At 44.1% G+C, this 15,461-nt stretch overlaps 1 protein-coding gene across 1 annotated transcript in view; it reads right to left on the bottom strand.

The window, feature by feature from the left end:
- Positions 1 to 548: 548 nt before the first annotated feature.
- The window catches only part of LOC149287989 (synaptotagmin-like protein 1), a 36,090-nt gene continuing 21,177 nt past the window's right edge, over positions 549 to 15,461 (bottom strand). Inside the window, exons 8-14 of the mRNA XM_089492311.1 lie at positions 10,800 to 10,966; positions 10,516 to 10,618; positions 9,439 to 9,600; positions 7,973 to 8,051; positions 7,700 to 7,799; positions 7,129 to 7,334; positions 549 to 685 (exon numbers count right to left, since the gene is read on the bottom strand). Coding sequence (XP_089348437.1) covers positions 549 to 685; positions 7,129 to 7,334; positions 7,700 to 7,799; positions 7,973 to 8,051; positions 9,439 to 9,600; positions 10,516 to 10,618; positions 10,800 to 10,966 — 954 coding nt within the window. The remainder of the gene's footprint in view (positions 686 to 7,128; positions 7,335 to 7,699; positions 7,800 to 7,972; positions 8,052 to 9,438; positions 9,601 to 10,515; positions 10,619 to 10,799; positions 10,967 to 15,461) is intronic.

Raw genomic sequence — 15,461 nt, 5'->3', positions numbered from 1 at the left:
TCCGGCGCTCAGCATTACAAGCCGGCACTGAGACCGAACAGGGAGACTCGCCGCAGGACTGCTGAAAGGTAAGTACAAGGGGGGCGGAAGGGACGGAGGGAGAGGAAGGGTAGATAATGGGGGGGGGGCGGCAGGGACGGAGGGAGAGGAAGGGTAGATAAGGGGGGGGCGGCATTTTGCCTTGGGCCGGCCCTGACTGTATGTGTCATTTTACTCTTCATCCCAAGGGTTGCAGTTTGTGTTTTTAGTAATAGAACATATTTAAGATCAATCCTTGCTAAAATCTCCCTTACTGCAATTTGCAGTATTTTGAGGAATTATGTAATATCTCACATATACTATTTTTCAGAAGTCTGCAAAAAATTGTGTTTATCTGACAAAGTCAAAATGGGGTTAGATAATTTACTGAAGTTCTCATTCACTCATGAGGGATTAAATATGGAGTATTGAGTGGCTAATATGCATTTGTTTTATGGTGACAAGCTGGCATTAAGCATCCACTCAGTCCAAGTCCAGATTCTTCATCAGGCCACTTTCTTGCTTCAAGATCAGCGTGGTGTGAGGTTCTGTCTTAATGGCAGCGTATCCTCTATCCATTCACCTGATCTGTTTATTACAGACTCCCAGAATGATTTTTCCTGCTCTGTAGAATCCATCCAACTCACAGGGAGGGTGTAACTGCTCCCTAGGAAAACACAAAACAAATAAGCACTTAAGATACACGATATGGCAAAGTAACCAAAGAACTGTAGTGAACAATCAACTTCAACAGCTAGTCTGTGCCATCTTGGCCCCACACAACTGGCCTGTGCCTTCTTTGCCCCTTGCCCCCTCTTCCTACATACAACATACATAAACACACTTACACAAATTACAATCATACTCACTAACATACATTCCATCTTACCACACAATAACACATCAATGCTCACACACACATAAGTACACATGCATGCTCACACATACACAAGTTCACACATTATATGTATACAGTATCTCACAAAAGTGTGTACACCCCTCACATTTTTGTAAATGTTTTATTATATCTATTCATGTGACAATACTGAAGAAATGACACGCTGCTACAATGTTAAGTAGTGAGTGTACAGCCTGTATAACAGTGTAAATTTGCTGTCCCCTCAAAATAACTCATCACACAGCCATTCATGTCTAAACCTTGGCAAAAAAAGTGAGTACACCCCTAAGTGGAAATGTCTAAATTGGGCCCAATTAGCCATTTTTCCTCCCTCTACATAAAGATCGCCTAAGCTATAAAAAGATTGCCAAGACTCTGAAACTGAGCTGCAGCACGGTTGGCAATACCATACAGCAGACAGTTTCAGAGTGCACAGGTTCCACTCAGAACAGGCCTAGCCATGGTCGACCAAAGACGTTGAATGCACGTGCTCAGCGTAATATCCACAGGTTGTCTTTGGGAAACAGACGTATGAGTGCTGCCAGCATTGCTGCAAAGGTTGAAAGGGTGGGGAGTCAGCCTGTCAATGCTTGGACCATAAGCCATACACTGCCCAGAAGTAGAGTCGTTCCAGAAGGAAGCCTCTTCCAAAGATGATGCACAAGAAAGCCCACAGTTTGCTGAAGACAAGCAGACATGACGTAATATTCCACGCCCACCGCGGCAGAGCAGAGAGACAAAGGCCTTTCGCTCCAACCGCAGGACCTCTGCAAGGTAAGTGATCTACAAAGGGGGAGGAAAAGGGTGAGTGAGAAGGGGGGGGTAGATAGTGAGATGGGGAGAGTGGGGTAGATAGTGAGAAGGGGGAGAGAGGATTGATGGTGAGAAAAGGGGGGACAGGGTAGAAAGGAGGGTAGTAAGAATATTGAAATAAAAAGTTTGAATGAGTGAGATAATTAATTTATGTGTTGAGGAATACAACAAAATGAGAGAATAAACAAATTAATGTGTGGATGAATTGTGTGAATGAGTGAGAGTATGAATTAATGTGTGGATTGATCTATACCTGCAAAGCTGGGTTTGTGTGTTATTCTGTTGATCTATATCTGCTATGCTATGTTTCCATACATTATTTATGTATACCTGCAAATACAGGGTTTGTATGTCTTATTCAGTTGATCTATACCTGCAATGCTATGTTTCCATGCATTATTATTGTATACCTGCAAATACATGATCTGTATGTCTGATTCTGTTTATTTGATCTACATTTTCAGTGGTGAGTTCACATGTGATTTTTCAATTGATCTATACATGCAAAGCTGGGTTTGTGTGTTAATGTGTTGATCTATACCTGCTATGCTGTTTCCATACATTATTTATGTATTGTTATGTCTTATTCAGTTGATCTATATACGCAAATGCTGTTTCCATGTGTTGTTTATTTGATCTATACCTGAACTACAGGAAGTAATATTTATATATATATTGGCAGCAGGGCCTAATATTTATATATATATTGGCAGCAGGGTCTAATATTAACATATATTGGCAGCAGGGTCTAATATGAATATATTGGTAGCAGGGTGTTATATTAATATATATCGGCACTATAAATATAGTGTATATGTAGCGCAGCAGCGTACCTAGCGGGGGGCGGTCCGCACTGGGTGCCGCTCATCAGGGGGGTGCCAACTTGCCGGCACCCGGCACCCCTCCAGAGACGGACAGTAATGTCCGCCGCTGGAGGAGCAGGCTCGCAAGGGAGCGATATCGGAGGTCTTTAACAGACCTCCGGCTCCCTTGAGTGATTTTAAGCCGGTTCAAGGATCTCCCTGTTAAAGACCTCCGATACTGCTCCCTTGCGATCCGCGCGGCAACAGCTGCTGTGCGCCGGGGTTTGTTATCAGATCCTGGCGCACAACACTGAAGCCGCGCCCACCGCCGTCCGTGCCCTCTGAACCGGAAGAAGACAGAAGAACTGAAGAAGAGGAGCGAAGAGGAGGAAAAGGAGCTGCAAGGAGAAAAGAGGAACGGTAGAAAAGCATTCAGTGGGAGTGACAGTGAGAGTGCATCGGTAAGTGTGGCTTGGTAAGTGTGTGAGAGTGATGGGTTTTATGCTGTACCATTTCCAATGTATTTTTCCATTATATAATTTATGCTCTAAAGTACATCATAACTCCCATCACTCTATACTGTTCCATACAGTGGCAGAGCTGGGAGACAGAGGCCTTGCACCCCCACCACAGGACTCCTGAAAGGTAAGTGAACTTCAAAGAGGGTAGATAGTTAGGAGGGGTAGATAGGGAGAAGGGAGTGAGATGGGGGATAGGGGGTAGATAGGGAGAAGGGAGTGAGAAGGGGTAGATAGGGTAGAAGGGAGTGAGATCGGTTAGATAGGGCAATCATACTCCTATCATGCCAAGTCTGTGAGTACATCCTGGAATCTGGGTATGCCTGGGCATGATAGGAATGTGATTGCTGTTAACAATCATATATATATAAATATATATATTAATATTGTTATTTAATTGTTTTGTCCTATTTTGGTGTGTTACTTACTTTAAATAAAAGTGTTAGATTTTTATTTATGGTGTGGGGGGGTCATATTCGGTTTCGGACAGCTAAATGCTGCATTTTCGGTTTCAGTCCAGAATTCGTTTCGGTGCATCCCTACTACTAATGAAGTGGTAGGCCTACACCACATCAATGTTTGCCTCAGTATATAGTGATAGGTGTTATGCTTACCACCGTCATTGTCTGCGCCGGTATATAACGGTAGAAGCTATGCAGTTTTAAAGTGTGTGTGTGTGGGGGGGTGCCACATACAGGATCCGTCCCAGGTGCCAAATACTCTAGGTACGCCCCTGATGTAGCGTTTTATAATTGCCCCCCCTTACTTTGGTCTCTGTCCCCCCATAAATATGAAAGCTGGAGGAACTTACAGCAATCATTATTTCATTCTTTTAGGATTGGGGCGACGATGGAGGCAGCTAGAGGGGGCCTGCCTGATGCTTCGGTGGGATGCATGAGGCGATGGCAGCCTACTTCATGTTCGTGTTCATCTGGACTCACTTCTTTAATGTTTGTTTTCCAGGTCCTGTTTCCTCATCTGCCACTCGATTGTTCGATCTGTGTGGCTCATCTGTTTTCTGGGCCAGGAAACAGGCGGCAGTGCGGCCAAACAGGGAGCAGCTGGGGTTTTCTCCGTGGGCAATTGAAGTGGGGTGGTTTGGGAGGAGAGGTATGGGGCTTCTCCCCAAGTTAGTTTAGCTGTGCAAATTGTTCTAAGTATACATTCTAAGTATAATTAACTGTTTGTTGCATATAAACAGATTTATAGAGAATATAATTTCAACTTATTATATGAAACAGCGATTTTATATTTTTCGCAACCTTAAGATGACGTACACTACTGTCCATAGCCCTAGCAATTATCTACTAGATTTTTCTATCCTCGGCAACTGCCCTCATTCGACTTTGTCAGTGAAAGTTTGATCATGAGAGATTATTCTAGTGCTTGTTGGGGTCACTTAGCAAGTTCCATCATGTGTAAGACACTAATGTGTAACAATAATGGCTCTTAGCAGTATGTTGGGTGTACCTGCTTTACAGTCTAGACAAAACAGTTACAGGAATAAACGTTCAGAAACTAAGCACAATAAGATACAGCAAGTCTGTAAATACGTGGCTGCCTGTGTACATTACTGAGCCTCAATTTTCTTCTCCTGCCTGACTCCGGCTAAAAGGCCTGCAATTCGGACAGGGTCTTCACTCCCTTCCTTGTTGGCTGTGCTTGAGAGAGACAAAATGCCCTCTGCTCCCTAGCCAGCAGCCGGACTGCAGCAAAGGCTTTGAAATCCCATGGCTTTACTGGCCTTCTTCAAGAGAATACTGTGATTCTACAAAATAGTCTTCCTCTTTGGGCATTTGCAATGAAAAAAAATTGAAAAAATGTACAAATAGTGAAGGAAAACCAAATTCAAAATTCAAAACAAATGCATTTGAGACAAATATTTTAAAAAAGTGACCATTAAGGTCCCAGCCCACAGGATGATAAATATCCTCAGAGGCAGAAGCAAGGTGAAAAAGCCTTCTTGTGCCTATGCACTTTGTATGGTCAGTGACACTCGCAGGTTGAGGCAAGCCTGTAAGGGAAATAGAAGCATCTGGGCCCTCAGGTGAGAGAAGGCAGAGAAGCAATGCTCAGTACCATTTATCATGTCTTCAAAAAAAATGCAACCAAGGCATGCTTGTACAATGATTACTCGGAGGTACTCTCCTGTACTGTACATTCTTGTAATGGCTTGATTCTTCTAGTACTGAAACATCCAAAGTGCATTTCACATACCAAGCAGCATTCTATTTAGTGGGAATTAGTGGTGCTGAACATGATCTTATAGTAAAATCAAAGTAATTCTGTAACTTGTCAATACATGTTTCCCTTTTTGTAATTCAGACAGCAACTCAAAATAGTGAGCAAAAAGCAAGAAAGCTTCAGGGAGGATCAATATCAGGTAGGGTATTTACATGCATTCATACATAGCTCATGGTACCAGTGCATTAGTAAGCCAAGTAAAGTACCACAGAACCATAATCTTATTGGTTGTTATTTTTGAGTAAATCGCTCCATTTATTGGTTAATCTGTTTCAAAGCCTAGTCTAAATCCGTATCTATTGTTTAATCACCTTCCTGTTCTGATGTGTATAAAAGATCTGGTTTCTTCCCTTATAAAGAGGTGTGGATGTGTTCCCATACACTTGCCTGGTGCAGTTTTCTATGTGTATGGTCTAAAATGCCCTTTGATTCTTATCTGCAATATCACTGATTCGGACAAGAATGGCTACCACCTGTACCCAGCCAACAGACAGGTATGTAGACCATATGACCGAATGCCTGTGGACACCTGACCTTTTTGAATTTGGTGGACATCCCATCAAACCATGGGCATTAACATGGAACACCCCCCCCATTGTGGCTATAACAGCCTTCACTCTTCTTTGAAGGCTTTCCACAAGATTTTGCAGTGTGGAAATGTGTGCCCATTAGCCCAAGAGAGCATTTGTGAGGACAGGCACTGATGTTGGACGAGAAAGGCTTGCTTGCAATCAGCAATCCAATTCTTCTCAAAGATGTTAATTAAGGTCAAGTCTTTGTGCAGGCCACTCAGGTTCCTCCAAACCAGATTTTTCAGAGCATATACAGTATTTATGGAACTTACTCTGTGCATAGGGGCACAGTCATGCTAGAACAGGAAAGGGCCTTCCCAAAGCTGTTGTCACAAAGTTCAATGCATACAATTGTCAAAAATTTCTTTGTATACTGTAGCATTAGGTCATGGCCCATGGCGTAGCACCTCACCCGAGTACCCACGTCTAGCGGGTACTCGACACTTACCTGCCTCACCGTCTTCTGCTGCCGTCCGTTCGGTATTATTACTAGACAGCATTCTCCTGGCACCAACAAAGGCAGATTTATCCATCAGATAGTGATATGTGATTCATCACTCCAGAGAACATGCTTCCACCACTCCAGAGCCCAGTGGTGGTGTGCGTAACGCTACACCCTAGCTAACACTTGGCATTGCACATAGCGACATTCAGCCATGCAGACTTAATTCATGAAACACCTGACGCACATTGCTTGTGTTAATGTTGCTTCGATAGGCAGTTTGGAACTCTGTAGCAAATGATTACAGAGAACAGGTGATTTTCACGTGCTACGTGCTTAAGGACTTCTGCTCTGTGAGTGTTTGTGGTCTACTGCTTCATGGCTGAGGTGTTGTTACTCCTAGACAATTCCAGAGGACAAGGGCAGATCTAGCAAGGCAAAAATATCACCAACTGACTTGTGTCAAAAGTGACATCTTATGACAGTCCCACTGTTAAAGTCACTGAGCTCTTCAATGCGACCAGTGTTTATCTATGTGCTTGATTTTATACACCTGTTAGTAATATGTGTGGCTGAAACATCTAACCTCAATTTTTAGGAGGGGTGTCTACATACTTTTGATCATATGGTGTATGTATGTTAGAGTGAATGTGTGCGTGTATGTGTTAGCGTGGGTGTGTAGAAAGAGTATGTATGTAACTGTGTGTTAGAGGGAGAGTGTGTTAGCATGAGTGTGTAAGTTTGTGTTAGCGTGTGTTGTATGAGTGTGTATGCAAGGGTTTCCCCATCTATTCGAATCAGAAAATTCATCATGACTTACCACGGCCAGTGCTAAGACGAATTCCACCCAGGGGTTTGCTTGATAAAGTCCCCTGATCCCAAACTGTGAATTCTACACATGCCTCAGTCAGGTCTTCTACACGGAAGCCATCATACACCATGGTGTGATTGAACAAAGGCTGCAAGCTATGTGTTATTACTCTTGTACGCTGAATACTGGATGGGCTATCATCCGGAAGCACGCAACTAGGCGGAAAGAAATTACAAGGGAAGATGCACGACAAATGCATCAGGTGAGAAACAAAATAAGTGGTTAGAATTGAATAGATAACAAAACAAGCTTAAAGATAACAGTACCTATGTGTTGAAAATGTTGCACAGATTTGCTAAAAAGCTGAAGGTCTTTGAAGGAGAGGAGGAAGAGAAATGGGTGATTGGACAAAGTGATGACTAATTTAGTGTGACTACAACAAAGGGACACAGAGGAGTTAATTGGAAGCAAGAGATGCAAAATAGTAGAGGGAAGCACAAATTAAATATGAAATGGAGACCCTAGAGGAAAAGGGTGAAGGCAAACAGTGAGGGTAGAGATACTCTAGTGCAAACATTACCATTTTACATAAGAGCTGACGTTTCCAGCCTTATGAGGTACAAGCTGCTGAGCCTCCTTCACCCAAATGTGGAGCTCCCCAGAGGGTGGAAGGCCAAAGCCTGCAAAGTAGGATAAAGGCAAGTGAGAATTATGGTGGAGACAAACATATGGCGTATGGAAGACTAATTAATGTAGGATACTGTAGCCCACTGGAGTTAGGAGGATATAGGCTAGAAAACAGAACACAATTGGGGAGAAAGATGACTACAGAGATAAGTTTCAGAAGATTCACCATCAGAGCCTTGAGGGATGAACTTGGTAGCTATATTGAGCCTTCCACGGCTATAGAGGAAGTCTGGTGACAGTGGGGTCTGTGGGAACAGCAAAGGTTAGCTCTGGTCCAAAATAAGATAATCATGAGTCACAGATTTTACTGTTATATAACAGGTGGCGAATCTCAGAAACATTTTTTTGCCTTTTCTTAATCTACATTTTGTAGAAAAACAATTAAAAACAAGATCATTTATGGTTCAGGTTTATATAACCAAACCACAAGGGTCTAACATGTGTACATTATATCACAATATTAATAATATTGCTGTAAAATTGAAGCATTTGTCTTCAGGACATTGATGAATAGTTGAATACCCTGTTCAAGAACAGGAAAATTTGACAGAGAAGATAAATAAATGCTCCGAGTGCCTTGCGTCAGATTAAGTTGTTTCTGAAACAATTGAAAAGCGAATTTAGACCATCTTGCAGAGAAAAGTTGCCGTGGTCCCATAGAAAAGCATCGGGGGCTTCTGCGAGTTGCAGGAAGTTTATGCCACCTCAGGCACTGAAGGTTTCCCAGTAGCTGTAATCCAGCATTTGGTCCCAAATTAAATTAAATTGTGAAAGTGGAATGTGTTTTTTTTATTCCTGAATGTAGTGTCAAATTTGAGCCTCATTCACCAGATAGTTATTCAATGTGTGTGATGTTGATAAACTTAAAAATAAGACAACTAAAACAATATTTTGGTGGTGAAAGGTGGCCTTTATTATGGTTTCTACATCTTTATATATTTATATCTTTATTTTAACCAAATTAAATATGCACTTTACAGAAAATGCCATATGGTCAGGATCCCCCATATCACCAAATCCTATTCACCTAGATGATTTGCTGTTGCCATTTCTTTCTATTAGTGCCTCTGCTAGGAACAGAAAATTAAAAATAACAGGGAGCCCGGTAGCCGGGTTCAAGGCTATTGCCATAAGACTTCAAATTATATCATTATAGATGTCACTTTGCAGTATTAAGCAGTCAGTTATTTAGAGTGAGTCTGTATTTGTTGCCGTGTTTGAGTGTGTTAGAATAAGTGTGTATTAGAATGAGTTTGTGTGTGTAAATGTGTGTTCTAGTTCATACATAAACTACCAGGGTGGGGTGCGGAAGGCCCCACGACTTTACCTGTCCTTCTGGGACAGAATGTGCTAGCACTCCTCTGTTAACAACTATTGGTTGTTTCTATTTAAGTTCTAAGGATTTACCCCAATATAGTGGAACTTGCTCTGGGTGGATTGCAATTTATGTGTTAGGGGCTAAAACAAGCAGTTCATGCATGAAAATCTACAAATATCCCTGAGTTAAAGCAGTTCTGCAGGAGTGGGCACTCTTATAAGAGATTACGGGAATTTAAGTAAGTATTAATGATATACATATAGATATAGCTTAGGATAAGATATCAGGTTATTAAGAAAAGGTATGTTGCTTACTCGCGGCTGCAGATTGTGCCAGGATGGTTGAGTTTGCCTCCAGTCCCAGGATGCAAGGTCCAGTTCTACTTCACCCAAGAAAAGTTTTCTCCCTAGTGAGCTTCTATGCCATACAGACAAGTTTAGGAATCGACCTTGTAGCTCAGAGCGCTCCATTTTGTACTGCAAATAAAGAGGTATCAAACGAGTCAGGAAACTGCAGAAATCAACCTTGCAAAAAAAAGGCTTAGATCTAATGTAGGGATGTTTTACTTTGCTGAAAGGGTGGTAGATTAGTGAAACATTCTCCAAGCAGAAGCGGTAGAGGGATTAACTCATATGATGTAGTGGATGCATGGAAGGGTAATCTAGCAGAGGTGGTTTGTTTCTTTGTGTAAGCATTGAATGGGTTCATATGATGTTAATTTAAATCAGTTTCTTGTGCATGCCCTCTGTATCTGTTCTGGCTAGAGGTGTCATCTTCCCAGAGGACCCTGGGGTGATTCATGGCCCAACCGATAAGGATCCTGAGTTATAGGAATTCCATTCCTAGCTTAAGTGGAGGGGTTTTCTGAGAGTCTGATTTAGGGGCAATACAGGGACATCAAAGAAGAACTCCACGATTTACTCTGATCGGAACAACATCATAAGAAACCATCTGGAATGAAGGAGTTTCCTCAGGCCTGCTTATTAAAGAAACTCGTGAGTGAGAGTCCTGTGTTTGAGTCCCTTTGTTTTTAAGAACTGTTTGCTGTTTTATTTTTATTTTGTATGCCTTGTTTTTTTGTAATTCTGGCACTGTGTAACATTTGTCTTTTTGTTATTAAAATATTCATAATCCAAATCTGTCTTTGGACTCTAGTATTGATATCCACAAACCCTAAGAGAGGATAAAAGAGAGAGAGTGAGAGAGAGAGTGAGAGTGAGAGATTGGTGACCTCTGGTGGCACTTTAGTTTTAGTTTAGTGCATGGGCCAAATGAAGCATGTCTCTTAAAGCAATTGCCTTCAGTGTTTCACAGGCACACAAGAGGTTCAAAAGATGAAGAGGTTAACCATTGTTCTGTAGAAAAGGGAAAAACCATCACATATAACTTACCTTCAGAGTTTCATTAAACAAAGGATCCAGCGTCTTCTTCTTCACTTTTGTTTTCCTCTTGCCTTGTGTGGATTTATCTGGTAGTAGATAGCACTTCACATACCTACATGTGAGTGTAAAATAAATAATGGTTACAAGAAAATGTGTGCACCCACCTCATATGTTTACTGTCTTTCCATTCTCTACTGTCTATTATCATAACCTCTCAGATCTATTGTGCTAAGTTACTTCTACCCCTACCTCCCTTGACCATACCTCAGATTGGCATTTCATCTATTACTTACGGGTTAGACGTTTGGCTGTGGGCTGCTGTAAGGTCTCTGCACTGTATAATTAGGATCCTCAGCTCCTTCTTAGGTGGATCATATTGGATCGAGAACTGAATCCAGCCACGAACCTCTAAGGAATGTACCTCCCCAGCACTAAACAGGCTCATCATACTGCCAGAGAGCTATGGGTCATACAGAAAAAGAGGAGGAGATCAGGGTGAAAGATATTGCTGAACCAATTTTACTGCTTTGCAAACTGCTTTTTATACATAACCCCCATGAAGTAGAGCGGTGCATGTAAGATATTATATGATTTAGAAAGCAGAGACAGGTTATGAGAAATACAGACTGATAAACAGTGATATCTTTGTAGAACTGGGGCATCCAACAAGTAGAGATCCAATTACGGTACAATTAATTATTTGGGAGCACTAGACAAAACATAGGCTTGAAGAGAAACATAGCATCTGTAATCAAAAACACTACTATGTAGTGCCACTTTAGCCCATTTTGCAGCAAAAACATGCACAGTTCATGATGGAGTCAGTGAGCTAAACTCACAACTCTCTGGCAAGCTCCCACTTCAGCAACTAAGCCCAAAAGTGTGGTAGGCGTACAGTAATGTGCTAAAAAAACGATACATGATGAGACACAGTGACAATGACATGTGAAGGCAAGGAATTTGCAACATTAAGACAATATAGTAGGGAAATAACAGCTACATTATTAGACATGGTAGAGAGGCTAAAGATGCAAATTAAAGTATTTATGTATATTTTCAGGCAGAAACGCACTCACATGGAAACCAATGGGATTGCTTTATGCTGATGCACACATGGGGTCTCTTAGGACACCACCACCACCATGCATTAATGTGGATATGATGGGGGAAGTGTCCCTGTAATTACTTTATTTTTATTTTTTTCAAGTCTCCGTTTAATAAAAGATCAGGTATACAACAGTGTGTTACATCCGAAAACATACCAAAAGGCACAGGTATAGTACAGAAGCACAATGCACTGCAAAATAAATCACGATGAATCAATGGTCATAGGCAAACGACATATCGGTTCACAGGGTGATAATCATGCATGACAGAGAGCATCGTGACACGGAACGAAAGGGAGAAGTATGCAAAAGTACATAGTGTGGAGCAGAGGTGCTCAATAGACAGGTTAGATAAGTGGAGATCAGTGTCCAACAAAGACCCCCTCAACACAATGCGTATGGTAAAAAGGCACATAAGTAAGCACACGGAAATGTCCGTACGGAGAGAGCAAACAAAAACAAACAAAACAAAATCATGAACACAACATAAAAATCAGAGTCAGATGGCGCGTGTCGCTACAACCACATAACACCTAAGTGCTAGCGAAGCAGCCGAGGGACACAAAGAGAGGGGAACACCCAGAGCAGGGAAGGGTGAGCCGCGCAAACGGACCCAGGGGTGGCAAACCCACACGACCGAAGGGGCCCCTCAGGCGGACTGTAAAAGAGCAGGAAAGCGCGGGGAAGAGGTGAGCTCCTTCCACCAGAACCAGCGCCTGATGAACAAATATTCCTTGCCCCTGGAGGCCCACACCAACTCCTCCATGTGGGCAATAAAGTTCATCCTGCTGACCAAGCCTGGATCGGCGGAGTGTCACGGCTTCTCCAAAAACGGGGGATAACAGCTTTGGCCGCACTTAACATATGGTACGTCACTGAGTGTCTATAAACAGCGACCGGGAGCGATGTATGGTGCAAGAGAGCCGCCTCGGGGGTCAGCACATAATGAGGGTCATTTACTTCCCGAATCACCCCTTCCACTAGCCTCCAAAAGGGGGTAACCAAGGGGCAAGACCACCAAATATGTAAAATAGTGCCAGGGCCCGTCTCACACCTCCAACAACAGTCCGGGACATCCGGGAGGAATTGATGTAAAGCGTGTGGGGTGCGATACCACCGAATCAATAACTTGTAGGAGGTTTCCTGGATTCTACTTGAGATAGCGCCCTTATGAACCAACTGAATAATCTTATCCCATACCTCATCCCCGGAGAGAGCCGGGAGATCCCGTTCCCAAAGGGCCAGGAAATACGGCTTAGAGGAGCACTCAAGAGTAAGGAGGATGAAGTACAGTGTGGAAACCAGGTGGGGCGGCTCAGACTTATAGGTGCACAGGCGTTCAAATTCCGTCAGAGGTCTGCGGTAACTCATCAAGCACGGTAAAGAAGCAATAAAGTGGCGCATTTGGGCATAAAAAAAGGTGTCTTGCGGGCGCGGCCGAGACGCCCCTAACAGAGTCTGCAACGGTTTGACTGAGTCCGAGTCAGAAATATGATAGAAACGCAAAATACCGGAAACTAAAGGAGAAAACGGTCTAGTCCTGCCTGTTCTGTAGCCAGGGGCAAAGGCAGGATTGTCAGAGATGGGGAAGAGAGGGCTAGTGGAGGACGTCAAAGAACCCTTGGACATGTATTTCCGGAGGATCCGCATAGTCGGGGAAATGGTGCAATGTTTAAGGCGAGCGGTGGGCCGGGAGGGGGTGGACAGCCACGGATAAGAGTGTATGGGGTGCGGGAGAGCGTCCTCCTCCAGTGCCACCCACTGCTTAGGAGCCCTAATAGTCCACTCAACCACACGACGCAGATGAGCCGCATGGTAATACAACTCCAAGTGTGGGACACCCAGGCCTCCCAGGAGCTTAGGACGAACCAGATGGGAAAAAGCGAGGCGATGGTGTCCAGACGACCAAATGTACTTCAAAAAGACTCGGTGGCATTGCTTAAAATAATCCCTGGGAATAAAAATCGGTAGGGCATGAAAGAGGTACAGGAACCGTGGCAAGATGTTCATCTTAACGACGGCAACCCTCCCGAACCACGAAACATGCGGGAAGGCCCACTTACACAGGTCCTGAGAGACCCGCTGCAGGATGGGGACAAAATTCAATGAGAATAGCAGGGAGAGATCCGCAGGGAGTTGGAGGCCCAGGAATCGAAGGGACGAGCCGCACCATTTAATGGGAAACCGAGAGCTTAACTCCCGTTTAGTAGAGTCCGCCAGGTGGACCCCCAATATCTCCGACTTACCCAAGTTTATCTTATAATTAGAAAATGCTTGGTACGTCTCCAGTTCCTGGAGGAAAAAGGGCAGGGATGTAAGGGGAGCAGACAGGATCCCCAACATATCATCCGCGAATAAGGCCAATTATGCTCCACCCCCGAAACTAACATTCCAGAGATACCAGGATTGGCTCTAATAGCATTGGCCAAAGGTTCCATGCTAAGCGCGAACAGGAGGGGGGACAGTGGACAACCCTGACGAGTACCATTGGCCAAGAAAAACGGGTCCGAAAGAAAGCCATTAATCTTGACCCTGGCAGAGGGGTTAAAATAGAGTACTGAGACCCAGTTACAAAAAGTCGCACCCAGGCCCAAGCTGCGCAGCACTTGGAAGAGATAGGGCCACGAGACCCTATCGAACGCCTTCTCAGCGTCCGTAGAGACCAGAGCCAGCGGGGTATGAAGGCGCCCAGCCCGGTCAAGAACGTCAAGGACTCTGGTGGTGTTATCCCTCGCCTCCCGCCCCGGAACCAAACCAACCTGGTCCAGATGGATGAGCGACGGTACAAGGGGCCCCAAACGAGTAGCAAGAATCTTGGCCAATAATTTTATGTCAGTGTTGAGCAACGAGATGGGACGATAGCTTTCGCAAAGGTCAGCCGCCTTACCCGGCTTCAGTATAACAGTAACATGGGCCGTGTTGGTATGCGGGTCAAAGTGATCCCCATCAGCCATGCCATTAAACAAGGTAACCAAATGGGGGGCTAAAGTGGCAACAAACTGTTTATAGTATGCTTTCGTAAGTCCATCAGGACCAGGACTCTTGCCATTAGGGAGAGATTTAATGGCCGCCACCACCTCAGCAAGGTCAATCGGGGTATCCAAAAGCGCAGCATCCAACGGGGAAACATGTTTAGTTAAATATTTAGCCAAATACTGCCGCAGGGAATCCCGAAAGGACGGCGCCAAGCCCGGAGCTGGAGGCAGGTTGTACAGGGATGCATAAAAATCGCGGAAGCAAGCTGCTATGTCAGGGGTGGAGTGGCGGGCGGCACCGGAACGATCCCGGACCTTCGGTATAAAGGACTGAGCCCGCTTGGCACGAAGGGCCCTAGCAAGCAACTTACCCGCCTTGTCCCCAGATTCATAGAAGTGACTACGGGTTAGGAGATAAAGTCGCCTGGACTGACTATCCACCAGGGACGCCAACCTCTCTCGCAAAGCAACCAACTGAACCAGGAGTGCAGGGTCTAAGGTGAGTTTATGCCTAGAGTCCAAACGAGCTATCTCATTAGTAAGACGCATGATTTCACCCAAACGGATGCGCTTAACAGTAGCCCCCATTTGAATTAGCCACCCCCGTATCACCGACTTATGGGCCTCCCAAACAGTGGAAAAGGGCAGATGGGCAGAAACATTCTCCGAGAAATATTGCTTGAGGTCCTTATCAAGAATTTGAACATGGGCAGGCGTGGAAAGCAAGGACTCATTAAGTCTCCAACACCAGGAGCGGGGGGGGAGACACTTAAAGGAGAGAGTAACATGGACCGGGGCATGGTCACTTATAGTGATGGGACCCACACTGGAGGAGGACAACATAGGTAAATGATGGTGAGACACGAAAATAGTA

The sequence above is a fragment of the Sceloporus occidentalis genome, unplaced genomic scaffold (genome assembly GCF_023333645.1).
Source record: "Sceloporus occidentalis isolate IW3139 unplaced genomic scaffold, rSceOcc1.0.p SCAF_55, whole genome shotgun sequence".
In the NCBI taxonomy this organism is placed as follows: Eukaryota; Metazoa; Chordata; class Lepidosauria; order Squamata; family Phrynosomatidae; genus Sceloporus; species Sceloporus occidentalis.
This window is presented reverse-complemented; position numbering and strand designations above follow the sequence as displayed.